This window comes from Eucalyptus grandis, chromosome 2, assembly GCF_016545825.1.
Source record: "Eucalyptus grandis isolate ANBG69807.140 chromosome 2, ASM1654582v1, whole genome shotgun sequence".
Classification (NCBI taxonomy): domain Eukaryota; kingdom Viridiplantae; phylum Streptophyta; class Magnoliopsida; order Myrtales; family Myrtaceae; genus Eucalyptus; species Eucalyptus grandis.
The window spans coordinates 28,454,320-28,479,331 of NC_052613.1; the positions used below are offsets into that span (position 1 = coordinate 28,454,320).

General features: G+C 39.4%; 3 protein-coding genes across 6 annotated transcripts; 2 read left to right on the forward strand and 1 right to left on the reverse strand.

The window, feature by feature from the left end:
- Positions 1-776: 776 nt before the first annotated feature.
- LOC104431284 (pleiotropic drug resistance protein 3) lies at positions 777-11,443 on the forward strand. 4 transcript variants are annotated; one of them, XM_039305897.1, is made up of 24 exons: positions 777-1,169; positions 1,545-1,668; positions 2,268-2,353; positions 2,947-3,031; positions 3,366-3,525; positions 3,608-3,684; positions 4,469-4,522; positions 4,615-4,705; positions 4,843-5,144; positions 5,225-5,506; positions 5,660-5,973; positions 6,113-6,273; positions 6,351-6,454; positions 7,020-7,173; positions 7,260-7,391; positions 7,494-7,567; positions 7,675-8,007; positions 8,084-8,374; positions 8,697-8,780; positions 8,970-9,103; positions 9,496-9,723; positions 10,064-10,235; positions 10,396-10,650; positions 10,845-11,443. In XM_039305897.1, exons 1-24 carry the CDS (start codon positions 781-783, stop codon positions 11,109-11,111), a joined length of 4,353 nt encoding a protein of 1,450 aa, XP_039161831.1. In that variant the 5' UTR covers positions 777-780; the 3' UTR covers positions 11,112-11,443. The 4 variants fall into 4 exon arrangements, with proteins under 4 accessions (XP_039161831.1, XP_039161830.1, XP_039161832.1 ...); XM_039305896.1 differs by having other exon boundaries at positions 7,260-7,567; XM_039305898.1 differs by lacking the exon at positions 10,845-11,443 and having other exon boundaries at positions 10,111-10,235; positions 10,396-10,495.
- A 1,742-nt stretch (positions 11,444-13,185) lies between these two features.
- Positions 13,186-17,084, reverse strand: LOC104431266 (cytochrome P450 CYP72A219). The gene is made up of 5 exons (XM_039305900.1): positions 16,749-17,084; positions 15,755-15,971; positions 15,189-15,424; positions 14,126-14,507; positions 13,186-13,765 (listed from the first exon to the last, which is right to left on the reverse strand). Exons 1-5 carry the CDS (start codon positions 17,021-17,023, stop codon positions 13,316-13,318), a joined length of 1,560 nt encoding a protein of 519 aa, XP_039161834.1. The 5' UTR covers positions 17,024-17,084; the 3' UTR covers positions 13,186-13,315.
- Positions 17,085-20,800: 3,716 nt separating this feature from the next.
- Positions 20,801-24,716, forward strand: LOC104431256 (cytochrome P450 CYP72A219). Its single transcript, XM_010043919.2, has 5 exons — positions 20,801-21,163; positions 21,914-22,131; positions 22,459-22,694; positions 23,376-23,757; positions 24,113-24,716. The coding sequence occupies exons 1-5, from the start codon at positions 20,890-20,892 to the stop codon at positions 24,560-24,562; spliced, it is 1,560 nt and encodes a 519-aa protein (XP_010042221.2). The 5' UTR covers positions 20,801-20,889; the 3' UTR covers positions 24,563-24,716.
- Positions 24,717-25,012: the final 296 nt, after the last annotated feature.

The following is a 25,012-nucleotide window of genomic DNA, read 5'->3' on the forward strand; positions in this document are numbered from 1 at the left end:
CAAAGTATCTGTACCCAAAACTAGGATTTTGACAGATAATCTAAAACTCTCTTACTAATTAAGTACATGTACATGAATTGCCTTTGTTTTCTTTAGCTCGATCTATTATTGGGGAAGTATTGCCTATTTCACAAAGGGAAGGGAAGAGATGTAAGAGGTGACAGAGACGCATGAAACCTTTACCAGCCAGAACTACTTAGTGGTTTCATGGTTTGATTTGATAGAGAGAATGCAAGCTGCTAGAATATGGAGGCTATTAATTGAGAAGGCAAAGTACATGTACCCAAAACTAGGATTTTGACAGATAAACAACAACTCTCTTACTAATTAAGTACGTGTAGGATTTTGACAGATAAACAAAAACTCTCTTACTAATTAAGTACGTGTACATGAATTGCCTTTGGTTTCTTTAACTCGGTCTATTATTTGGGGAAGTATTGCCTATTTCACAAAGTGAATAGAAGAGATGAAAGAGGTGACAGACAAGCATGAAACGTTTACCAGCCTGAACTACTTAGTGGTTTCATGGTTTGATTTGATAGAGAGAATGCAAGTTGCTAGAGTATGGAGGTTATATTACCTGATATGACTCTCTTACTTCCCCTGCCGTCTTGAAAACTTGGTTATTTTATAAGTTTCACGTTTCTTGTGCAGCAGGCATATAAGTGATGTCTTTGATTACTTCATCTTCATTTGATACTAGTACTATTGGTCTATAAATATGCATAAGCATGTTCCGGGTTTTCTTCAGAGTTGACATTTGTGCCTACATTCTTACTTATGGCTGAGCTAGTTGGGATGGAATCCGATGGAATAGAGTCAAGTAGAAAGGAGTTATCAGAGCTAGGAAGAAGTTTTAGATCATCATTTCAACTTCATGCTTCGAGTCTTCGAAGCACTTCATCTGTGAGCGCATCGAAAGATGATATTAATGATGAATATGATCTACAATGGGCTGTTATTGAGAGGTTGCCAACTGTTGAGCGGTTGAGGTCCTCACTGTTTGATAAGGAAAACAATGGAAGGGCGTTTGATGATAAAGGAAAGAAGGTGGTTGACGTTACCAAGCTTGGTGCACTAGAACATCATTTTTTGGTGGAGAAGCTCATCAAGCATATCACGGATGACAACCTTAATTTGTTGCGCAAGATCAGAAACAGAACAGAAAAGTAAGCTTATTCTTCTCCTGTTAATAATGGGAGTTGCAAAATATTCAGAAAGTCTAATGGATATAGAGACCTAGAAACAATAAGAACCTGTGCGAGCATTATATATTTGTGCAGATAAAACGGCATGAGAGCCTAAAAGTTCATTAACAGATGAAAAAAATACTTCTGCTCATAAAATACGTTACTAGGTACATGCTTGCAGTTGATCTATGTAAGAGGCCACATTGTGCCTGTCCCATGTTGGCCAACTTATTTGAATGAGGATTTGCTTTTGTATTTGTTTTTATTTCTTCTTTTCTTCCACAAACTCATCGTAAGGTTTTTTTATTTCACGTAAGTAAGGAAAAAAAATTGCTGTCGAACTGTTTTCCCCAGGGTTGGTGTTGTATTGCCCACCATAGAAGTCAGATATCTGAATTTATGTATTCAAGCAGATTGTGAGATAGTTCAAGGAAAGCCCCTGCCCACTCTCTGGAATTCTCTGAAAAGCATGCTCCGTGTAAGTACCTTTCATGTAGAGTAGATTGTAGGAATTCTTGCTAAATCCTTTTGATTTCTTGCTGGTCTCCATTGATGAACAAGCAGATGAATATTCTAGATTGAATCCAATAAATGTGAACTGCTTTCCAAGATGTATGTGTATACCATCACCAAATTTATATGCAAGTTCTTAACTCCTGTCATCTTGCATGTAGTATTTCTGTGTGTACAAATGCATGTACTTTCTTTATGCCTGAATAAAATCAGGCTAAGAAGGTACTTGTCCTCCTTGAAGAGGTTAAGGAATTGTTGTTGCTCATTGTCACACGTGTTTCAAAAAATATTAGTGCTAATTAGAGGCTATACATAGGTAACTGCAGCAAAACCATGTATATCTCCAAGTTCTCCTTTGCCAACACTGTTTTTTCTTTCATCCTTCCACTGCAGCGACACTCATCATGTAATATGCTTTGCATTGTGGTATGACTGAACTACTCCTAACCATTCTGTGTGCTGCAGAAAATTTCAACAGATGTTTTTGGCATTATGTCAATTTGCCTTAAATGGTTGCTGCTTCCTACAATTCACTAATTCAAGTCAATTGGAATTTTTATTCAGGGTATTCCTGCAATGCCAGGATCAGAGTTACATAAGGCCAAAATAAGCATCATCAAGGATGTCAGTGGAATTATAAAGCCTGGAAGGTTTGTTATACTGTTTCAGCTCTTCCAATCTCTCTGGATGCTCTCTGGAAAATCGTGCCCCATCTTTCATCCTCATAGCAGTCCTACTGCCTTCAACTACTTCATTCACTTCTAGCTGCAGTTGTTTGCATCACCTACACACAATTTAATATCCAGACTTGATGTTGGCTTTAAAAGGCTAAATACTTACCTTTTACAATGAATGTTTCTGAACGTGAGCATAAACTCAAGACCCACATTAGCTAGCGATAAATTTCGTGAGCATTGGCTGGTTCTTTATATTTGAGAACAGAGTCAATCATTGGGGATCTGCAGCATAATTGCCCAGTGAAAAGTGTTATGAAGTTTGAGAAGCTTGCTAGGAAACTGTAGTCATGTTTATAAACTACTTCCTAAAGGAATTGGTTATTGTCCATGTTTCCCAAGCGGGTGAGTTCAGCGTAAGAAATGCATGTTTTATCTTACATATTGCCAATCTCATCGTCACGCTTACATTCAAGAAAACCATGTTCCTAACAACTCTATTATAGAGAGAAGCACAAGCTTGATGATATGAGAGTACATGATATTTGTTGTGCCTTTTCTTGCCACAGAATGACTCTATTGCTTGGACCTCCTGGATGTGGGAAAACTTCCTTTCTAAAGGCTCTTTCAGGGATTCAAAGCAAATCACTCGAGGTTTATGCTTGCTCTATGCTTAAGAACTTCTATGTCAAACTGCACTGGCTTAACAACAATACCAACATACCGCATGTATGGCTTACAAATAATGTGTAATCTGAGACTGAATGAAGCTCAAGAGAACACATGCTGATACGATCTTATGTGCATAGAATTTCTTTGCAATTTACGGCGAATTGGAACAGAACTATTTTGTAGTCTATGGGTAGCTAAAGGCACAGACCTTGATGTTCAAAGTCAGCTAATTAAATACAATCAAAACATCCAGTGAGCTCTTATTTGTCTGTCTTCGTGTTTGACATTCTCTCCTGTTCCCTCTGTTATCTGATAGGTCACCGGAACAATTTCATATAATGGCCACAAGCTTGATGAGTTCATCCCCCAGAAAACATCTGCTTACATTGGCCAAAATGATCTGCATATTCCAGAAATGACTGTGAGGGAAACACTGGACTTCTCTGCCCGTTGTCAAGGTGTTGGAAGCAGAGAAGGTGAATATACTTCAAAGTGAGTGTAGATCTGTCTCTTGAAACTGTGTTAAACAACCATCTTTTGTTTTTTCTGGTTGCAAAGATATCATGATGGAGATCAGCAGAAGGGAGAAGGAGGCAGGAATCGTTCCAGATCCTGATATAGATACTTACATGAAGGTACATTCAGTGACAATTTCCAACTTTTTTCTCTCTGCCCATTTCAAGGTACCATTTGAGTCTCCTGTTTTGTCACTGGAAAAAAGCCAAATTCGATCCCAGTATTAAATCATTCCTAGAGGCTGAGTTGAATATCGTTTGATTGTTTTTTTGGAAGACAAATTTGTGACTTTTGCACCGTATCATACAAATGGATGCGTGAACTGATTTTAAGGTATAATTTCAACTGTTGAGGGGTGGGTAACTGTGAGTTACTCGCACTTTTATTTATTCTTTCTCAGGGAAACAACTTTGATAACTGGAATGGCCAGGATGTAACATCAGCATTAATTATTTCTTAACCTAGTTAGTAAAAGTTCTACTTTGAGTGTGGTGCAACCAGTGCGGTTAGTAGTTACAGATTCTTCGAAACATAATTAGCGAAAACCAAGCCATTGGCTTACTGGTTAAAGAATTGAATAGTGTGTGGGATAGGCCCAAAAAAAAAGAGAAAAGGTTTGAGTCCCCATACAACTAGTTCAAACGATCCCATGTTTGGTACCCATCCGGTCTTAGGCTCGCATCTCACTAGATCCATTGGATTAATGGGTGCATTTAATGTGCCCAGTTTTACCAATCCAAAGTAAGCTCCTTAGGAAAAAAGGAAATATATGTTTTTTTATACTCCATTTCATTCATTACTGGTCAGCTGGACATAAATTACATTCACTGAACTGCGTAATTTCTTATAACTATTTTCTACTTCTAGAACTTCTGTTGATGATGATCATGTCTTGTTTACCAGGCAATTGCGCTCAAAGGACTTAAAAGAACCCTCCAGACAGACTACATTTTGAAAGTAAGTTCTTTTGACTGAGCTGACAGCCAAAGTTTGCTGTACCTCAAATGTTTAAGCAGAAACTTCTGGTTATGTTGTCAACTTCTTCACAGATCCTAGGGCTGGATATCTGCGCAGACACATTGGTTGGAGATCCCATGAGAAGAGGCATATCAGGTGGTCAAAAGAAGAGATTGACTACAGGTAGAATGGCAAAATTCTGGCAGATGCAGCAAATCACATAAAGAATAAACAATGTTTCACTGTCATTTCAGAGTTTTGGCTACTTGGAATTCCAAAATCTTATCCGATAAGTTGACATTCTGGTAAAAATTGCACAGCGGAGATGATTGTCAGCCCAAATAAAGCTCTGTTCATGGACGAAATAACAAATGGATTGGACAGTTCGACGGCCTTTCAGATTGTTTCTTGTCTTCAGCAACTAGCACATTTAACTGATGCCACTATACTGGTTTCACTTCTTCAGCCTGCGCCAGAAACATTTAATCTTTTTGATGACCTTATTCTGATGGCTGAAGGGAAAATTGTCTACCAAGGCCCCCGTGACCAAGCTTTGAAGTTTTTTGAGGATTGTGGATTCAGGTGTCCCGAAAGAAAAGGGGTTGCTGATTTCCTCCAAGAGGTAGTAAACACCAATTGGATTGTGCACGGCAAGTTAGCTTCCTTTATTGACCATTTATAATGTTGCCTATTCACATGCAGGTTACATCTAGAAAAGACCAAGCACAGTATTGGCAGCATCCTGAGCTACCGTACGGTTATATATCAGTAGATATGTTCTGGAACAAGTTCAAGGAATCTAACTGTGGGATGAAGCTAGATCAGGAGCTTTCAGACGCATTTGATAGGTCCAAAAGCCACAAAAACGCTCTTTCTTTTAACGTATACTCTCTCTCCCGATGGGAACTTCTTGGAGCATGTATGACAAGGGAACTTCTTCTCATGAGGAGAAATTCGTTTATCTATGTTTTCAAATTAGTACAGGTGAAAATAAGCTCTCATACATCTCGAGCAGCTTTTATCATGTATATTTCTTCCAATTTCTGTGCCTATTGAAGTCAAATCTCTAATCAATCTCCCTGATTTCATATATATAAAAGAACTTTAGAAGTTGATTATTGTCATTTCTTGATGCAGCTTATTTTCATTGCATCTATCACGATGACTGTATTCTTGCGGTCTCAGATGGTAATAGATGTTTTTCATGCCAACTACTACATGGGCTCTCTGTTTTACGCGCTAGTCATACTCCTCATGGATGGAATACCGGAATTGGTAATGACCGTTTTGAGGCTTGCAGCCTTCTATAAACAAAAGGAGCTGTACTTTTACCCTGCTTGGGCTTATGCAATTCCAGCATCTATACTGAAACTTCCTCTTTCACTGCTGGAATCTGTGGTTTGGACATCTCTTACATATTATGTGATTGGATACACTCCTGAGATAGGCAGGTGAGTTTAACGAGAGTTCTTCATTATATGACCTTCGGTTGCCTCCTCCATAAACTTCTGTTACTTTTTAACTCTATAAACTTTACTAGCATTTTACTCATAATTTGTGACTTCTATTGTTTTATGCTTATTTATGCAGGTTCTTCCGCCAACTAATACTGTTGTTCTCTGTGCACTCCTGCTCAATATCCATGTTCCGTTTTCTAGCCTCAATCTTTCAAACCGTGATTGATTCCACCACAGCTGGTAGTTTTGCAATTCTGATGTCGTTACTATTTGGCGGTTTCATCATCCCAAAATGTGAGGATGTTAGCATCTCTATTCAGTTTGATTATGGATAATGAAGTGAGGCTTAATATTTCGCTTTGTCGCTGCAGCCTCTATGCCTGTTTGGTTGAAGTGGGGTTTCTGGGTCTCTCCACTATCATATGGAGAAATTGGACTTTCTGTTAATGAATTCAATGCTCCACGATGGAAAAAGGTGAGGGGCTTGTAGAAGTGAGAACAAGTATTTGGCTCCTGTAACTTGAAATACAAGAAGCCACTTTAGTTGCAGAATTACTTAACCATTTTATCTAGAAAAGTATTTTGACATGCTAGTGCTATTGGTTAGCTAAACCAGCTTGGATACTAAAATATTCTTTTGTTAATGGTGCTGCAAGTGCGAGGACAAGAAATGAGTCAAACTGTTTATAAATCTGATGATCTCAGTTATCAGAGAGATGTTGATAGTCTTTAGATCCTATGATTTCATTCTTGTAAATTTTTCTGTGCTAACTTCTTGCCAGAAATCAGAGTCTCCTTGATGATTATTAACTCATGCAGTTACTTGACTTTGATACAACACAATTACTGGAGCAATGATCATATCCACTCTATAAAGACGTAGTGGGTATAATTTTTAATACATAGGCAGAACTAACTTCCTCTGCATTTCTCAATACATTTTAACTTGTTCTGGCTTACATAACCTATAGATTGAACTAACTTCCTCCATAACTTTCAACGCAATCAGACTTGGTTTTGCTTTAAATGCATATTCACAGATATTGTCAGGAAACACTACAATTGGGCATGCAACCCTTCAAAGCCGAGGACTAAACTTTAATGGATATCTCTTTTGGATATCAGTTGGTGCCTTATTGGGATTTACCTTACTGTTCAACATCGGTTTCACTTTGGCCTTAAGTTTCTTGAAGCGTAAGTTTGTCATTTGGGGCATCTAGACTTCACTTTTTGGAGCATTAGTGCCCAGGATGTTCATGAAATCACTTTAAAACTTACAGCTCCAGGATCATCACGTGCTATTATTTCACGTGAGAAATACTTGCACAGCTGTGAAACTGAAGATTCTCATGCCTGCATAAAGCATGAAGAGCCAAAGAAAGTTTCAACTGGACCTGTGCAATCAAAAAAAGGTCGAGTCCTTAAGTCTCCCTTCCGCAATTATAGTCACACAATAATTAGGTTCAATGTTCCTTTAATTATTATTAAAATTGGCTTTTTTACTGCACAAACAGGCAGGATGGTTTTACCTTTCACACCATTGACGCTCGTATTTAAAGATGTGAACTACTACATAGACACCCCTGCGGTAACTGTTAGAACTTATTTTTCATCCTGAAGTTGCAAGATGGAGCCTTCTGAATCCAATGAATGATGTTGTCTCTTTCTCACTACATTTCCTTTTTGGGTTCTTAGGAAATGAGAGAACGAGGATTCGCACAGAAAAGACTGCAACTTCTGTCTGATATCACAGGTGCATTCAGACCTGGTGTTCTTACTGCATTGATGGGTGTGAGCGGAGCTGGAAAAACCACTCTTATGGATGCCCTTTGCGGGAGAAAAACTACCGGGTATATTGAAGGAGAAATAAAAGTTGGTGGTTATCCCAAAATACAAGAAACATTTGCAAGAATCTTTGGTTATTGTGAGCAAATGGACATACATTCCCCACAAATCACTGTGAAAGAGTCTGTCATATTTTCTGCTTGGCTTCGTTTAGATCCTCAGATTGACTCCAAACATAAAACAGTAAGATTACACTCCTGGCTTTGATAATTTGCTTTTGTTCGGCAATTATCAGATCAATCATGAACTGCATGTGCAGGAATTTGTCAATGAAGTCCTGGAGACAATCGAGCTTGATGAAATAAAAGATTTGTTAGTGGGCGTACCTGGTGTTAGTGGTCTATCCACAGAGCAACGGAAAAGACTCACGATCGCTGTAGAACTTGTTGCAAATCCTTCCATAATCTTTATGGATGAGCCTACAACAGGACTTGATGCTAGAGCCGCAGCGATTGTCATGCGAGCAGTGAAGAATGTAGCTGATACTGGAAGAACCATAGTTTGCACCATCCACCAACCCAGCATTGACATATTTGAGTCTTTTGATGAGGTAAAGTGTATATATTGTTAGGTGGAGGGAGACCACATGATTATAAAGAGCATTTATAATCTGTTGTCAATCAACAGTTGGTTTCTTTCCAGCATGCTAAAACTGTTAGATGAATAGTTTGCAGATGGATTACAAGAGAAGATAATAGGGAAGATTTACTCACTTTGAAAGGAATCTTTTTTTTATTTCTTTCTGATTGAATGAAATGTTAAGACATGCCAATGTTTGCTGGTAATTTCTTGTGCAAAGCTTTTTAGTGCTTCTGATAAATTTTGGAAGGCCTAATCTCTCTCTCTCTCTCTCTCTCTCTCTCTCTGAGCAGTTGGTTTTATTAAAAACTGGTGGACAACTGATTTACTCAGGGCCCTTGGGACATAACTCGACCAAGATTATAGAATACTTTGAGGTCAGTTTTTTGCGAAAACATGCAGATCTGAAAATTTCTTCCCTTCCTCGTTATTTATTTATTTATTTATTTATTTATTTATTTTTGGTAAAGGTAAGATATCCCTTCCTCGTTATTTGACCACATAATTCTTATTAATTTTAACTGATGATAAATTAATATCTTCAGTAACTAACTTCTGTTCCACAGGGTATTCCAGGGGTGCCAAAGATTAAGAGCAACTACAATCCGGCTACATGGATGCTAGAGGTGACTTCTACCTCAGCTGAAGCTGAACTTGGCATTGATTTTGCTCTAATGTACCGAGACTCAGCAATATTTCAGTAAGTTCATCCTCTGCTACTGTTGAGTGCCCAAAAAAAGTGTGAGTGCTTGACAATTGTTTAAGATGGTCCATTATAATAGGGTACTTTGACGTTATCCTGTCTTTTTCTGTCATAATCAAAATACAGCAATGGTTTCTTTAATCTTGTCCTTCAGCCTGTATAAGTTCCTGGAGTCTTAATATTTTAAATTGAGGGAGTCAATAAGCCATATACATGATAAACCCACAGCTTTAACTACCGTATCTTGGCCTTAATGTCCTCGGTGTTCGGTTGTCTTCAGAGTTAACTGGTGTTCCTGCTCTGATCTCCTCTTGGTTAACAGATGTGCAGTTTGACCAATCTGTTGACAAAATCCACTTTATAACAACCATGTGTTGTTTTTGCTTCAGGACCATCAAAGAGCTTGTAAAGCAGTTGAGCAATCCACCTATTGGTACTATTGACTTGCACTTCTCCTCCCGATTCTCACAGAACTGGTGGGGACAATTTAAATCATGTCTCTGGAAGCAGTACTTGTCCTATTGGAGAAGTCCTGCTTACAACTTGAGGCGTACCTTCTCCACATTTGCGGCATCCTTTTTCTTTGGGGTACTGTTCTGGAATCAAGGGAAGGAACTGTGAGTAACCATCCCTCTCCGTTAATTTGGTACTTGAGTCTGCTGGAGTTGTGGGGCACAAACTTATTGAGATGATCTAAGATCTAGATCTGGCTAACTGAATGAACACTTCTCTGATCCGGTTTGTATCTAATATTTAACGTAGAAGAAGAACTAAAAACAAAGTACATACCTCGTAGGTTGTCAAATGTTTGGCTGGGTTTTGCAATTATCAACTGGTGCAGTAGTCGGCAAAATTAGCTAGCACATATTCAGCCATATAAGATCGTTTAACTTTTTATGACCTGTTATAAATTAAGAGACTGGCACGTCTCCTGACTCCATATATTCTCATTGCTAGAAACAACGAGCAGAACGTATTCAACATATTTGGTTCGATGTATGCAGCAGTGATCTTCTTGGGCATAAGCAACTGCACGTCGGTACAACCATATGTTGCTATGGAACGGACCGTCCTGTATCGTGAGAGATTTGCAGGCATGTACTCTTCATGGGCCTTTTCACTAGCACAGGTATAGAAGTCTGGAAACTGATTGAGTTGGTTACTTTAGTAGTTAATTGAGGTTGCGCAAATCTTGTTCAATTGAATGATCAAAGTTGTTAACATGTTCAAAGACACCTAAGAATAAGTAAACCAATTTAATCAGATTATGTGCTATGCTGATTTCACAGGTTGTAGTTGAGATACCGTATAACGTGGTTCAGGTAATTTCATTTGTTTTCATCACCTATCCAATGATTGGTTATTTCGGGTCAGCAGACAAGATTTTCTGGTACTCCTATGTCATGTTCTGCTCCTTGCTGTCATTCAATTACCTGGGAATGCTGCTCGTGTCCTTGACACCAAATCTCATGGTGGCAGCAACACTACAATCTGCCTTCTCCACAAATTTTAGTCTTTTTGCTGGATTTTTAATCCCAAAACCGGTAAGCTATCAGTGTCATTTACCATAGTTTGATCTAAACTTTTTACGTTCTTGACTCTTTCCACAAACATTTTGTCTATGTTCTTTTCTTTGTAAATGCAGAGCACCTAAATATGAAGTTTATGAATCTTACAAGATTTAGATATCTTATGAAGTGCTTGGGGAAATAATAGTGCTTCATTGTTATTGTTGCAGAAAATTCCAAAATGGTGGATCTGGGTGTACTATGTGTGTCCAACATCATGGGCACTCAATGGTATGCTAACTTCCCAGTATGGAGATATTTATAAGGAAATAACAGCATTTGGAGAAACCAAAACTGTGGCGGCCTTCTTGAAGGATTATTTCGGATTTCACCATGATGAATTGTATGTCGTGGCCATCGTCCTTGCCGCCTTTCCTTTTGTTCTAGCAACTCTTTTTGCATGCTGTGTAGGGCACTTCAATTTCCAGAGAAGGTGACATCATACCTCTCTGTTTGTATTAAAGTGTAAAATCTAGTTGTACAATCCTCAAAACTAGCGAAATAAAGTGAATAGTTTTTGTGACAATTGGATGGCCTCATTCAAACGTTTAGTATGGTGGATTTAGAAGTGTAGTTGTTTCAGTATGGCCAATCAATGAAAGCTCAGATGAGGATTTTGTCCAAGTTGCTGTAACTATCTCTCCTCGCCAATTTGTGATGATGAAGGAGAATGGGAGTGCTTCTCTCGACTTCAGCAATTTTTAGGTCTCCAACTGCTATATTGGTTTCAACAATAGAGGAAGCAACTCTCAAGTTTCAAGAAACAACAGTACAGCGTCTTCGAATATCATATTCATGGTAAACACCATCTGCCTTTCTGATAGAAAAAAGTCCTAGTCCATCATATTAATGCACAGACAAAATCAAAACTAACTAAAACAACTATTTGTCTGAGCAAGAAAAGAAAATCACGAATAAAAGCAAAAATTACCTTGAGCATAATTACCTTTAGTGTTCGATTGACATCTGGTTGTGAATAACAGGCGTTTAAAGGCAGAAAAATTAATTCAGTGACTACAAGACACTCTGAACATATAACATAGTGCACAATCATAAGCAGAAACTGGTTGTTTCCAATGCAACTATGACAGACATCCAAGTGAAACAGGCCAAAAACGGGAGGTGAAACAACATCTCGGGACTCTCTCACAATGCCACACCAGCAGATAGCGGCACACAAGTTACCAGGTTTGAAGCAGTAGACTCTGCTAAGTGATGATAATGAACATAGCAAAAAACAGAACATAAGGGGGTTTCACGTTGTCGTCTCCAGAAAACAGAAGACCGTTCACCATTAGATGTTCAATTAGAGCAAGCACTGCCTGCCAGGCAATTGTGTGAATCTCTCATTGATCTAATTCCACTGTACTTGTCAAGCTATAGTATTCATGCTCTTGTTTCTTTTGGTAACTGCTGCACTACCGCCTCAATATAGAGGCGTATGTTTTCTGGTTACAGTATCACCACAGTTTTCATGGGCAGACAGAGAATCTTTACGGCTAATTTGTTACCTCCTCAGCTTTTTAATTGGTTTGCTGCAAATTGTCTCTCCATCGCATTCAGTTTTTCCGCCTTTGCCTTCAAAATCTACTTTCATTGAGTCTTCTTCCCTTAAACGTTCGATTTCTTCTCATAGTTTTGTAAGAGGGGGGTCTTCTCCTGTCAGCTCCAGTTTCACCTTACAAGGAAAGGTGGCTAGATCTTGTTAATTATTTTCCGGATTTTCTAAAGTACGCGCTGACTTTATAGATAGTTTCATGTGCATACACTTTCGACCTTTCTTTTGAATATGACATCTATTATTTTTGGTCCATTGGTTATGATCATCAGTGCGGTGAAAAGATTCATTTATTAAAAATTGCATTACCCTTGATATGAAGTCTCTCTCTCTCTCTCTCTCTCTCTCTCTAGATTTGAACTTCTCTGCAGTAGGCTATTGCTTTCAACTTGTCTCCTAATAGCTCATTTGTCCAAACCTCATGTTTGAAGCTCAACCAAGGTTGTCTTAGAAAGAAAGTGGCCTATGATGGTGGCTTACCGGACATATAGAAGTATTTGACGTGAGCGACTGACAGGCAGTCTCCACAATAGTATAGAACTGCAAATGAAATTGATACTGCTATTTAATGGAAAGTAGCCCCACATGTGAATTTCTCCCACTGAATATTCCGCATACTTTGTTTACTTGGTTCATTTTGATAATGCCTTATCCAAAAAGAGCGTAAATCAAGACCCTCTGAGAAGATGGACTTTTTCTTCAGATAAACTTCTCTAGTCATAAAGGGATCACTGATCAGATGTACTTTTACATCTCCTTTTTCTTTTTCTTTTTTTTTGGTCAGAATCTCCAGTTAACAAAACAACTATATCATTGGTGAATGACTCTGGACGCGAGTTGACACGATATGCAAGTAGACATTGGCAAATCATAAAAAAAGACACATTGACATTTTAAGACATGTACGTTTTTGCTATCGAAATAAGAAGACAAAAGCTTTTCAACATGCTTAGTAACAATATAATACTTCGCAATAGCATAACTTGACATAAATACATACTACTTAATTTAACTTGTGTGAATACGAATTGCCAGCCATAAATCTTATGGATACAAGGAGGCGAACATGAGCATAGGATCAGATCAAGTACGGAATGGCAAATTCGGTTTGATTCGAGTCAAGACCAAGGGGGCTCCGTATTGAGGTTTAAGACTGATCAAAGGAGTCGGGGCATGTTTGTAAGATGGAGATAGCTCCATTGAGAAGTTTTGCAGAACCATGGCCAGGACAGCTTTGGCTTCCAGGAGTACATAGTTTCTTGCAATGCAAGTTCTAGGACCATAACCAAAAGGTAAAAATGCTAACTCGTTCTTGGTTGCGGTTGATGCCCCCACAGAGAATCTCTCGGGATTGAACTCATTGGCATCATCGCCCCATCTGTCTTGATCACGGTGGATCAGAAGCAGCGGCACGTAAAGCTGAACTCCGGCAGGTATTTGTATATGTCCCAACTTGGTTGTCTCGTAAACTGTTCTGAGGGTCAAAGGTACAGTTCCATATAATCTGATCACCTCGTTTAGTATCATGCTGACCTGCATATCATCAACCCAATAATGGTCAGCCAAACTTTGTCCATGAACACATTCATGTGGCCTATGTTGTGACTTGGAACGAGAAGTTATGGATTCATATCTCTCATCACTTTTGCCATTAGCAAACAGTACTCATACTCTTATCAGATAATTCCGCAAGGAAAGCTCTTGTACTAAATTTTGTTCTAATGTGAATTTGTTTTAGTAAAAGCAGCAAAAGCAATTTCATGTCTGACTAGTCACGATTTTCTTCTGCTTTCTGTTTTTCAGAAACATATTTACATAACTATGAGTTCCAGTTCAGTAATGTTTCTTGAAATCAAGATAAACAGCACAATTCAATATGAAGACAATCCTTACCATTTTCAGCCGGCTCAACCCCTCAAAATCAGGTTTCTTGTCGCCAAAAACCTGTAAAACTTCCTCTCTTGCTCTTTCTTGCCAGTTTTTATACTTGCTCAACAGAATCATAGTCCAAGTCAGGAAAAGAGTAGTGGTATCCTGACCAGATAGGTAGAAAAATTTGCACTCTTGAACCACATCCTCTACACTCATGCCATTTTGTTGCCCAGATTTTTCAATTTCTTTCCTATTTGATTTTAGTATAGAACCCAAGAGATCCTCCTCCTCTGCTCCTCCTTCCTTCAGTGCCTTCTCTCTTGCGATCACCATGTCTTTCAAGAGACTTTTTAGTTCGCAATCAATTTTACTCATCCTCTTCCGCAGTGTGGTTGGCAGGAAGCTGCATTTGTTTTTGTTATGCAACTCATATTCAAGATGAAGACGTGAAACATTGAAATTCGGTATGGTTTCTGTAGATTATATGGTTGTTACTACATAGTACACTCAATTCTTTTTGCATGTATTGCACTTGGACGTTGAAAAGGACTAGTGTCTCAATTCCACTGTGCAATCTTAAGTTAGTTTCAAACAGATGCATTTGTAACGAAAATTTCAGACTACGAAAATTTAACCTGTAATCTCTCCAAACTTCTGTGTGTGCTTCTCTCATTGAATTCAGAATCATATATTGTCGGCCGAATACTTGAGTCAAATTATCAAAGATTGCCAAAAAGGAAGGGATGCGATGAAGCTCTTTACCACCAAAAATCAATTTTGGAAAACTTTGGAGGAACAATTAATCACTTGTGACGTCTTCTACAAGGAACATGCTGAGAGCCTAACTGGGTTGACATGCTAATAAATCAAAAGAAAGCCTTATTTTTGAGGCCTTGCAATCAAATTTGGGACGGTTAAAAGCAAAAAAGGAACAAAGTTCCCTCTCTTAATGAAGGTGCAACGGTATTTCTACCATCTTCAGATTTTGAAAGTTCCCATGCATAGCAAGATGCTAAACGATATAGTCAATGTCAACATTTGAGGATCTCGGGATAACAAGCTGCAAAACTAATCTTGACTTTACCTCGATCCGGGGATCCATGCGAACTGACTAGCCTTAATAGCGAGGCGCATCAGTTTTTTCTGAAGGATGAAAATGCGTTTGTCTTGCTCATAGCTACTTCCAAGAACAGCTCTAGAGATCACATCGCTGCTCATACGCTCCAGGTGAGGCCACACATCCACTTCGCCACCTACACTTTGCTCTTCCCACGTCCTCATCATCTCCTCACAGCTTGAACATGTTGCTGTCACTACAAGCTGTAATTTCACCACTTCATAAAAATGGAATGATCTAAGTGTTTTGTTAAACATCTCAAGTTCTCATTATCATGAAATTATGACACGGTTTTTTCTAGCATTCCTTAATCTGTTAGACATCACAATTAAGTCGGGAAACTGGGCGACGAGCAGATTCAGCACCAAATCATAAGTTAGAGGGATTTTCCATTTCTTCATTTTTTTTTTTTTTTTTTTTTATACTTCAGGATACTGATTTGGAGGATTAGATAGGGAGTTGGGAAAACTTTACCACAAACAAATGGGACTCGTCCTCACTCTGGCCGAAAATGGGAGAGGAGAAACCATTACCTTCAGCTTTTCAAGATGAAAAGCAGGGTCCATGATCTTTCTATGCGTGGCCCATTTCTCACCCTCAATATTCAGTAGCCCATATAGAAAGACATCTCCGAGGGCCTTGAGACGGGGCTTTTCAAACTCATAGATCCTTGAAAATATTTCCTTGAGCATGTCCGAGTCCATGATGTTCAACACAGGCCTTGGCCCTATCCATGTGAAGAAAAGCTTCCTGCAAAACAATTTGTTTTTTGTTTAATGGTGTTAAAACATCGATCTGCAATAAAAGATGGAGCCGGTGACGGAGGAGCTCGCTCGGCCAATGGAGGCTCAAGAGTCGCAGGGGTCAGGGTCACTGCTTGGTTGCGACAACAAAGGAGGTGTGGGTCGGCAACCTTTGAATGTATAGAGAGAGAGAGAGAGAGATTTATGGGCCTCTTCAGAGGGAAAGTATGTTATGTCACGAATCGGGAGTTATTATAATATGGTGTGACCAATCAATTGCTTTTATGTTACCAATCTCATCTTACTTCACGCCATGTTTGGATGTATCTCCTTTTGATTGGTCAATTAGATCGATTGTCACTACCACATGGAATATCCGCACATAAAGTCTCTTTCTTACTCTTGGTAGGTCTACTTGTGATAGAAGAGAGGGAAGGCAAAAAGGAAAGCGGTGGAAAAAGGGAAAAATTAAGCAGAAAAAAAGAGAAAAACTAAAGCAAAAAAAGAAAAAAGAAAAGGAAAACGAGCCTGGCCATCCAAAGGCCATTGTCAACTTCTCAATGAGGTAAATTTGTATTGTTAGTCGATTCCCTAATTTAGGGGATCTCAATTCTTTATATAAAATATTACTTACAAGCAATCATGAAATGAAAAACTTCCATCTGTTGATGATATGTGTCGGTGTCATCAGTCATGTTTGTGAAATATCTCTTCAATAACAAGTACAATGCACATTTTACTAGGGACAATATTCCTACTATATCGAGATAACATATCGAGCATACCGTATTTTTCCATATTGTGATGAACGAAAGGGAAGGCGAAGGGCGCGATGTCATTGGAAAAAGGAGTGATGGGCCGAGCCTGTTTGATCATCCTCGCCATCTCCCTGAAGTCTCGAAACAAAAGGCTATAAGGAGTTCCATTCAGACCTTGCTGTCTCAGAAATCTCTCCACCTTCCTCGGCTTCAGCCACAGAAACCACAGTATCTGCCATGCGCATGTCAAGAACGTGGTGACAACAATGGAGAGAACGACGGGATAAGCCAGTGGAGTCATTTTCTCTATTACTAGGTTACACCATGACTGCAATTACCATCTTGGTTTGAGGGTATAAATAGGCCTCAGGATGCGCAAAGATAGATAACGGCTTCGACCAGCTCAACCATTAAATTGAAAAGAAATAAGGGATAAAAAAAGAAGAAGAAGATCTAGACATTCCTAAACCATTAATTATTCATTAACCTTGCCGGCCAATAAGGTTTGTTCAACTTGTAGTTACTTTTATATCTTTTTTTCATATGATTACATTATGCATGGAGGTCGGTGTTGACAGATGTCTGACCATTTCTCTTTTCTCTTCTCTCTTACTAATTCTTGGATAAATGTACTGGAATTTGCAAGAGTGCAGCTCTTCTATTTGATACGTTGATCCTCATAGGGTTATGCAGTTATTATTGTTATTATCATTCCTTCGTATCAATTGGGTTGACTTTAAAGCTTCTTGTGTCATGCCCCGATCCTCCAAACGCGTAACCTTCCCTCGGTCATCAATTAAATTGCGACGTGTCGCCAAATTCTTTTTAAATGCGCATACGAAAAAAAAAACATACATAACTAAACTTAAAGATGTTATCAAATAAAAAAGAAAACTAAACAAAAAAGTGAAAAGTAAAAGTAAAAATAAAAAACTACCTAGGGGAAACGACGGTGGACAGCCCCCGGCTGTCGTTCATCAGTCGTTGGAGCTCCGGCAGGGAGCGGCTGCAGGTGGACGGCGGCGGGCTCGAGCTCGGGGCAGGGGCGGAGGCGGAGCTGGATCGCTGGTTGCTGGGCGATGACGTCGGCAGCGGTGCGGGCAGGGGCGTTGGCTCGAGCAGCAAAGGGGGCTCTGGTGGCGTCGGTTGCAGCTGGAGCAGGGGACACCGAGCGCTGGGTCGTGGGCAGATCTCGGAGGGAGGCAGAGACGGAGGCACAGGTTTCTGGGCATCCGGCGCGATTGGATCGGACAGGCGCAGGCGAAGGCGCGGCGGCTGTGGCAGCGTCGCGGGCGATGGAGGTTTCCGAAGCAAAGGCGTCGGAGTCGGGGCTTCTGGGTGGAGACAGGGCTGGCGGAGGCAGCGTCGCGACTTCGGGCGCGCGGTGCGACGATGCTGATGCGGTGACTGGCGCGAGCACCGGCGCGGGGGGTGGACCAGCAGCAGCGGCGAAGCGGCGGTGGCGCAGCGAGCAGGTGCCGTGGGCGTCGCTTGTGGCCTCGAGTTGCAGGATGGCGGGCTGCTCCGGGTGCAAGTGTCTGGGACAGTGGCAGGTAGCGGCGTCGATGCCCGGAACGGCGGACGGCCGGTGATGCCTTGGCGGTGAGCGGCGGTGGCCAGCGCAAGGACGGGAGGTGGAGGCGAGGCAGAGCTGGCAAGTGCCCGCGGATGGAGGCCGGCAGGGGCACGGACACTCGCACGGAGAAGACGACTCGCTCGCTTCCTTTTTTTTTTTCTATCCACTCACGTCACCTCTCTCTCTCTCTCTCTCTCTCTCTCTCTTCTCTGCACTCACGTCTTCTCTCTCTTTACCTCTTTTCTCTTTTCCTTTTTGACTTTTGAATTCAACGGAAATAGAAGGAAAAAAAAGGCTATTATTATAAAATACATGAATGGATAGAATACATGAATAAATATTCATTATATACATCTTATCCAATGTACTTATTATGGTACATTTGTATCAAATGTTCTAAGTATATCTTCATATACAATGAACTTGTCTCTCTTATCCAGTATATGTATCATTCGATACATTGATATTAATGATAAGTACATTATTGATCAGCACAAGGATCTCTTCTCTATTATATTGTTGTAAAATATTGTGTTGCGAATATATAATAGATAAGAGATTGAGAAGAAAAAGCAAGTGAACACTAGAGATAGTAGAGAAAGCAAGATATTTTCACTGTATTGTGATTGTTATTGTGATAGTTGTTCTTGTACATCAAAACTAAACTCTTATTTATAGGAGAACAAGAATGTACTTATCATTAATATCAATGTATCGAATGATACATGTATTGGATAAGGGAGACGAACGTTCATTGTATAGGGAGATGTACTTAGAACATTTGATACAAATGTCCCATAATAAGTACATTTGATAAGATGAATATAATGAATATTCATTTATGTATTCTATCCATTCATGTATTTCATAACACTCCCCCTTGAATATTCATTATATTCATCTTATCCAATGTACTTATTATGGGACATTTGTATCAAATGTTCTAAGTACATCTCCATATACAATGAACGTTCGTCTCCCTTATCCAGTACATATATCATTCGATACATTGATATTAATGATAAGTACATTATTGTTCTCCTATAAATAGGAGTTTAGTTTTGATGTACAAGAACAACTATCACAATAACAATCACAATACTGTGAAAATATTTGGCTTTCTCTACTATCTCTAGTGTTCACTTGCTTTCTCTTCTCAATCTCTTCTCTATTATATATTCGCAACACAATATTTTACAACAACCACGACAATTCTTTTTTCTCTATTTTCCTGAATTCCCCTTACCCCCGAATTTTCTCTTGATTTTTTTCTGAATTTGCCCCCCTAGTCACAAAAATGCAGCTCTCTTTTATAGTGATTCCAGATGGCCACTTTGTATGGTATTTTCCGAGTTTCCATCTTCTGTCTTACTAAATCAAAATTGTAAATCATAGCATGATTTCGTAATTAGCTTAATTTTGCTCAGATTTTTTCCATTTCGTAAAAACTTTTGCCATTTATTCACTTGATTTTTAAATTGCTTCTGCATTTAACAAAATCCGAATATTCATCAGAATTTCAGATTTCCATGCATAATCAATCAAATCAATTTCCCAAATTTTTTCATTTTTTTCCTTTTATTCATTTTATTTGTTCTGATGCATTTTTTTATTTTTTTTTATTTTCGTAGATTTTCCAAAATTAGGTGTCAACAATGACCGATGGATGAGCACGCGTTCGGAGGATCGGGGTATGACACAAGAAGCTTTAAAGTCAACCCAATTGATGTGAAGGAATGATAATAACAATAGTAACTACATAACCCTATGAGAGTGGTATGATTTTTAAAAATTGTGGCTTGGATTTTTCATCCCATCTTATTGTTGTCCGGAGATTTAATTATTTGTTTATGTATGCGTATTAAAATGAATGGGTTTGGCGATGCATCCCGAGACGTTGCTATTTAATTGACCATAGAGGGATGGACACGCGTTCGAAGGATCGGGGCGTGACACCCCTTTTTGCAGACCTTGTATATATCGGCTAGTATTGTATATGACATCATTTGACACGTGTATATGAGAGTGTTGTGGTTTGAAAATTTTATGGCCTTACTTTTCTATCCTATCTTGTTGTTGTTTTGGGATTTATTTATTCGCTTTCGCATGCGCATTTAAAAAGAATAGGTCGGCGATGCATCCTAGGACGTCGCTATTTAATTGATGACCGAGGGATGGGCACGCATTCGGAGGATAAGGGCAACACAAGAAGCTTTAAAGTCAACCCATTGATATAAAGGAATGATAACAACAATAACAACTGCATAACCCTCTGAGAGTCAACGCATCAAACAGAAGAGCTGCACTCTTGCAAATTCCAATACATTTATCCAAGAATTAGTAATCATATGGAAAAAAGAAATAAAAGTAACTACAAGATGAACAAACCTTATTAGCCGGCAAGGTTAATGAGTAATTAATGGCTTAGCAATGTCTAGATCTTCTTCTTCTTCTTTTTTATTCCTTATTTCTTTTCAATTTAATGGTTGAGCCGGTCGAAGCCGTTATCTATCTTTGCGCATCCTGAGGTCTATTTATACCCTCAAACCAAGATGGTAATTGCAGTCATGGTGTAACCTAGAATAGAGAAAATGTCTCCACTGGCTTATCCTGTCGTTCTCTCCATTGTTGTCACCACGTTCTTGACGTGCGCATGGCAGATACTGTGGTTTCTGTGGCTGAAGCCGAGGAAGGTCGAGAGATTTCTGAGACAGCAAGGTCTGAACGGAACTCCTTACAGCCTTTTGTTTCGAGACTTGAGGGAGATGGTGAGGATGATCAAACAGGCTCGGCCCATCACTCCTTTTTCCAATGACATCGCGCCCTTTGCCTACCCTTTCGTTCATCACAACATGGAAAAATACGGTATGCTCGATATATTATCTTGATATAGTAGGAATATCGTCCCTAGTAAAATGTGCATTGTACCTGGTATTGAAGAGATATTTCACAAACACGACTGATGACACCGGCACATATCATCAACGGATGGAAGTTTTTCATTTCGTGATTGCTTATGAATAATATTTTATATAAAGAATTGAGATCCTCTAAATTAGGGAATCAACTAACAATGCAAATTTACCTCATTGAGAAGTTGACACTGGCCTTTGGATGGCCAGGCTCGTTTTCCTTTTTATTTTTCTTTTTTTTTGCTTTTGTTTTTCCTTTTTACACCTTTTTCCTTTTTGCCTTCCCTCTCCTCTATCACAAGTAGACCCACCAAGAGTAATAAAGGGACTTTATGTGCGGATATTCCATGTGGTAGTGACAATCGATCTAATTGACCAATCAAAAGGAGATACATCCAAACATGGTGTGAAGTAAGATGAGATTGGTAACATAAAAGTAATTGGTCGGTCACACCATATTATAATAACTCCCGATTCGTGACATAACATACTTTCCCTCCGAAGAGGCCCATGAATCTTTCTCTCTCTCTAAATTCAAAGGTTGCCGACCCACACCTCCTGTGTCGTCGCAATCAAGCAGTGACCCTGACCCCTGCGACTCTCGAGCCTCCATTGGCCGAGCGAGCTCCTCCGTCACCGGCTCCATCTTTTATTGCAGATCGATGTTTTAACACCACTGAACAAAAAACAAATTGTTTTGCAGGGAAGCTTTTCTTCACATGGATAGGGCCAAGGCCTGTGTTGAACATCATGGACTCGGACATGCTCAAGGAAATATTTTCAAGGATCTATGAGTTTGAAAAGCCCCGTCTCAAGGCCTTCGGAGATGTCTTTCTATATGGGCTACTGAATATTGAGGGTGAGAAATGGGCCAAGCATAGAAAGATCATGGACCCTGCTTTTCATCTTGAAAAGCTGAAGGTAATGGTTTCTCCTCTCCCACTTTCGGCCAGAGTGAGGACGAGTCCCATTCGTTTGTGGTAAACTTTTCCCAACTCCCTATCTAATCCTCCAAATCATCCTGAAGTATAAGTATCCAAAAAAAAAAAAATCAAGAAATGGAAAATCCCTCTAACTTATGATTTGGTGCTGAATCTGCTCGTCGCCAAGTTTCCCAACTTGATTGTGATGTCTAACGGATTAAGGAACGCTAGAAAAAACCGTGTCATAATTTCATGGTAATGAGAACCTGAGATGTTTAACAAAACACTTAGATCATTCCATTCTTATGAAGTGGTGAAATTACAGCTTGTAGTGACAACAACATGTTCAAGCTGTGAGGAGATGATGAGGACATGGGAAGAGCAAAGTGTAGGTGGCGAAGTGGATGTGTGGCCTCACCTGGAGCGTTTGAGCAGCGATGTGATCTCTAGAGCTGTTCTTGGAAGTAGCTATGAGCAAGCCAAGCACATTTTCGTGCTTCAGAAAGAACTGATGCGCCTCGTTATTAAGGCTCGTCAGTTCGCATGGATCCCCGGATCGAGGTAAAGTCAAGATTAAATTTGCAGCTTGTTATCCCGAGATCCTCAAATGTTGACATTGACTATATCGTTTAGCATCTTGCTATGCATGGGAATTTGCAAAATCTGAAGATGGTAGAAATACCGTTGCACCTTCGTTAAGAGAGGGAACTTTGTTCCTTTTTTTCTTTTAACCGTCCCAAATTTGATTGCAAGGCCTCGAAATAAGGCTTTCTTTTGATTTATTAGCATGTCAACCCAGTTAGGCTCTCAGCATGTTCCTTGTAGAAGACGTCACAAGTGATTAATTGTTCCTCCAAAGTTTTCCAAAATTGATTTTTTGGTGGTAAAGAGCTTCATCGCATCCCTTCCTTTTTGGCAATCTTTGATAATTTGACTCAAGTATTCGGCCGACAATATATGATTCTGAATTCAATGAGAGAAGCACACACAGAAGTTTGGAGAGATTACAGGTTAAATTTTCGTAGTCTGAAATTTTCGTTACAAATGCATCTGTTTGAAACTAACTTAAGATTGCACAGTGGAATTGAGACACTAGTCCTTTTCAACGTCCAAGTGCAATACATGCAAAAAGAATTGAGTGTACTATGTAGTAACAACCATATAATCTACAGAAACCATACCGAATTTCAATGTTTCACGTCTTCATCTTGAATATGAGTTGCATAACAAAAACAAATGCAGCTTCCTGCCAACCACAATGCGGAAGAGGATGAGTAAAATTGATCGCGAACTAAAAAGTTTCTTGAAAGACATGGTGATCGCAAGAGAGAAGGCACTGAAGGAAGGAGGAGCAGAGGAGGAGGATATCTTGGGTTCTATACTAAAATCAAATAGGAAAGAAATTGAAAAATCTGGGCATCAAAATGGCATGAGTGTAGAAGATGTGGTTGAAGAGTGCAAAATTTTCTACCTATCTGGTCAGGATACCACTACTCTTTTCCTGACTTGGACTATGATTCTGTTGAGCAAGTATAAAAACTGGCAAGAAAGAGCAAGAGAGGAAGTTTTACAGGTTTTTGGCGACAAGAAACCTGATTTTGAGGGGTTGAGCCGGCTGAAAATGGTAAGGATTGTCTTCATATTGAATTGTGCTGTTTATCTTGATTTCAAGAAACATTACTGAACTGGAACTCATAGTTATGTAAATATGTTTCTGAAAAACAGAAAGCAGAAGAAAATCGTGACTAGTCAGACATGAAATTGCTTTTGCTGTTTTTACTAAAACAAATTCACATTAGAACAAAATTTAGAACAAGAGCTTTCCTTGCGGAATTATCTGATATGAGTACTGTTTGCTAGTGGCAAAAGTGATGAGAGATATGAATCCATAACTTCTCGTTCCAAGTCATGACATAGGCCACATGAATGTGTTCATGGACAAAAGTTTGGCTGACCTTTATTGGTTTGATGATATGCAGGTCAGCATGATACTAAACGAGGTGATCAGGTTATATGCACCTGTACCTATGACCCTCAGAACATTTTACAAGACAACCAAGTTGGGACATATACAAATACCTGCCGGAGTTCAGCTTTTCCTGCCGCTGCTTCTGATCCACCGTGATCAAGACAGATGGGGCGATGATGCCAATGAGTTCAATCCTGAGAGATTCTCTGCAGGGGCATCAACCGCAACCAAGAACGAGTTAGCATTTTTACCTTTCGGTTATGGTCCTAGAACTTGCATTGCAAGAAACTATGTACTCCTGGAAGCCAAAGCTGTCCTGGCCATGGTTCTGCAAAACTTCTCAATGGAGCTATCTCCATCTTACAAACATGCCCCGACTCCTGTGATCTCTCTTAAACCTCAATATGGAGCCCCCTTGGTCTTGACTCGAATCAAACCGAATTTGCCATTCCGTACTTGATCTGATCCTATGCTCATGTTCGCCTCCTTGTATCCATAAGATTTATGGCTGGCAATTTGTATTCACAAGTTAAATTAAGTAGTATGTATTTATGTCAAGTTATGCTATTGTGAAGTATTATATTGTTACTAAGCATGTTGAAAAGCTTTTGTCTTCTTTTTTCGGTAGCAAAAACGTACATGTCTTAAAATGTCAATGTGTCTTTTTTTTATTTATGATTTGCCAATGTCTACTTGCATATTGTGTCAACTCGCGTCCAGAGTTATCACCAATGATATAGTTGTTCTGTTAACTGGAGATTCTGACCAAAAAAAGAAGGAAAAAGGAGATGTAAAAATACATCTGATCAATGATCCCGTTATGACTAGAAAAGTTTATCTGAAGATGTAAAAGTCATCTTCTTAGAGGGTCTTGAGTTACGCTCTTTTCGGATAAGGCATTATCAAAATG

What these genes read in the sequence shown, in the direction of transcription:
- LOC104431266 (XM_039305900.1), bottom strand. Translation starts at nt 17,023, where the DNA reads ATGACTCCACTGGCTTATCCCGTCGTTCTCTCCATTGTTGTCACCACG. An exon ending in GCATGGATCCCCGGATCGAG is followed by an intron (nt 14,508 to 15,188) that starts GTAAAGTCAAGA and finishes AAACAAATGCAG; the next exon opens with CTTCCTGCCAACCACACTGC. An exon ending in GGTTGAGCCGGCTGAAAATG is followed by an intron (nt 13,766 to 14,125) that starts GTAAGGATTGTC and finishes GATGATATGCAG; the next exon opens with GTCAGCATGATACTAAACGA.
- LOC104431284 (XM_039305896.1), top strand. Translation starts at nt 781, where the DNA reads ATGGCTGAGCTAGTTGGGATGGAATCCGATGGAATAGAGTCAAGTAGA. An exon ending in TACACTCCTGAGATAGGCAG is followed by an intron (nt 5,974 to 6,112) that starts GTGAGTTTAACG and finishes TTATTTATGCAG; the next exon opens with GTTCTTCCGCCAACTAATAC. An exon ending in AGATTATAGAATACTTTGAG is followed by an intron (nt 8,781 to 8,969) that starts GTCAGTTTTTTG and finishes TCTGTTCCACAG; the next exon opens with GGTATTCCAGGGGTGCCAAA.
- LOC104431256 (XM_010043919.2), top strand. Translation starts at nt 20,890, where the DNA reads ATGTCTCCACTGGCTTATCCTGTCGTTCTCTCCATTGTTGTCACCACG. An exon ending in TTCATCTTGAAAAGCTGAAG is followed by an intron (nt 22,132 to 22,458) that starts GTAATGGTTTCT and finishes GTGAAATTACAG; the next exon opens with CTTGTAGTGACAACAACATG. An exon ending in GGTTGAGCCGGCTGAAAATG is followed by an intron (nt 23,758 to 24,112) that starts GTAAGGATTGTC and finishes GATGATATGCAG; the next exon opens with GTCAGCATGATACTAAACGA.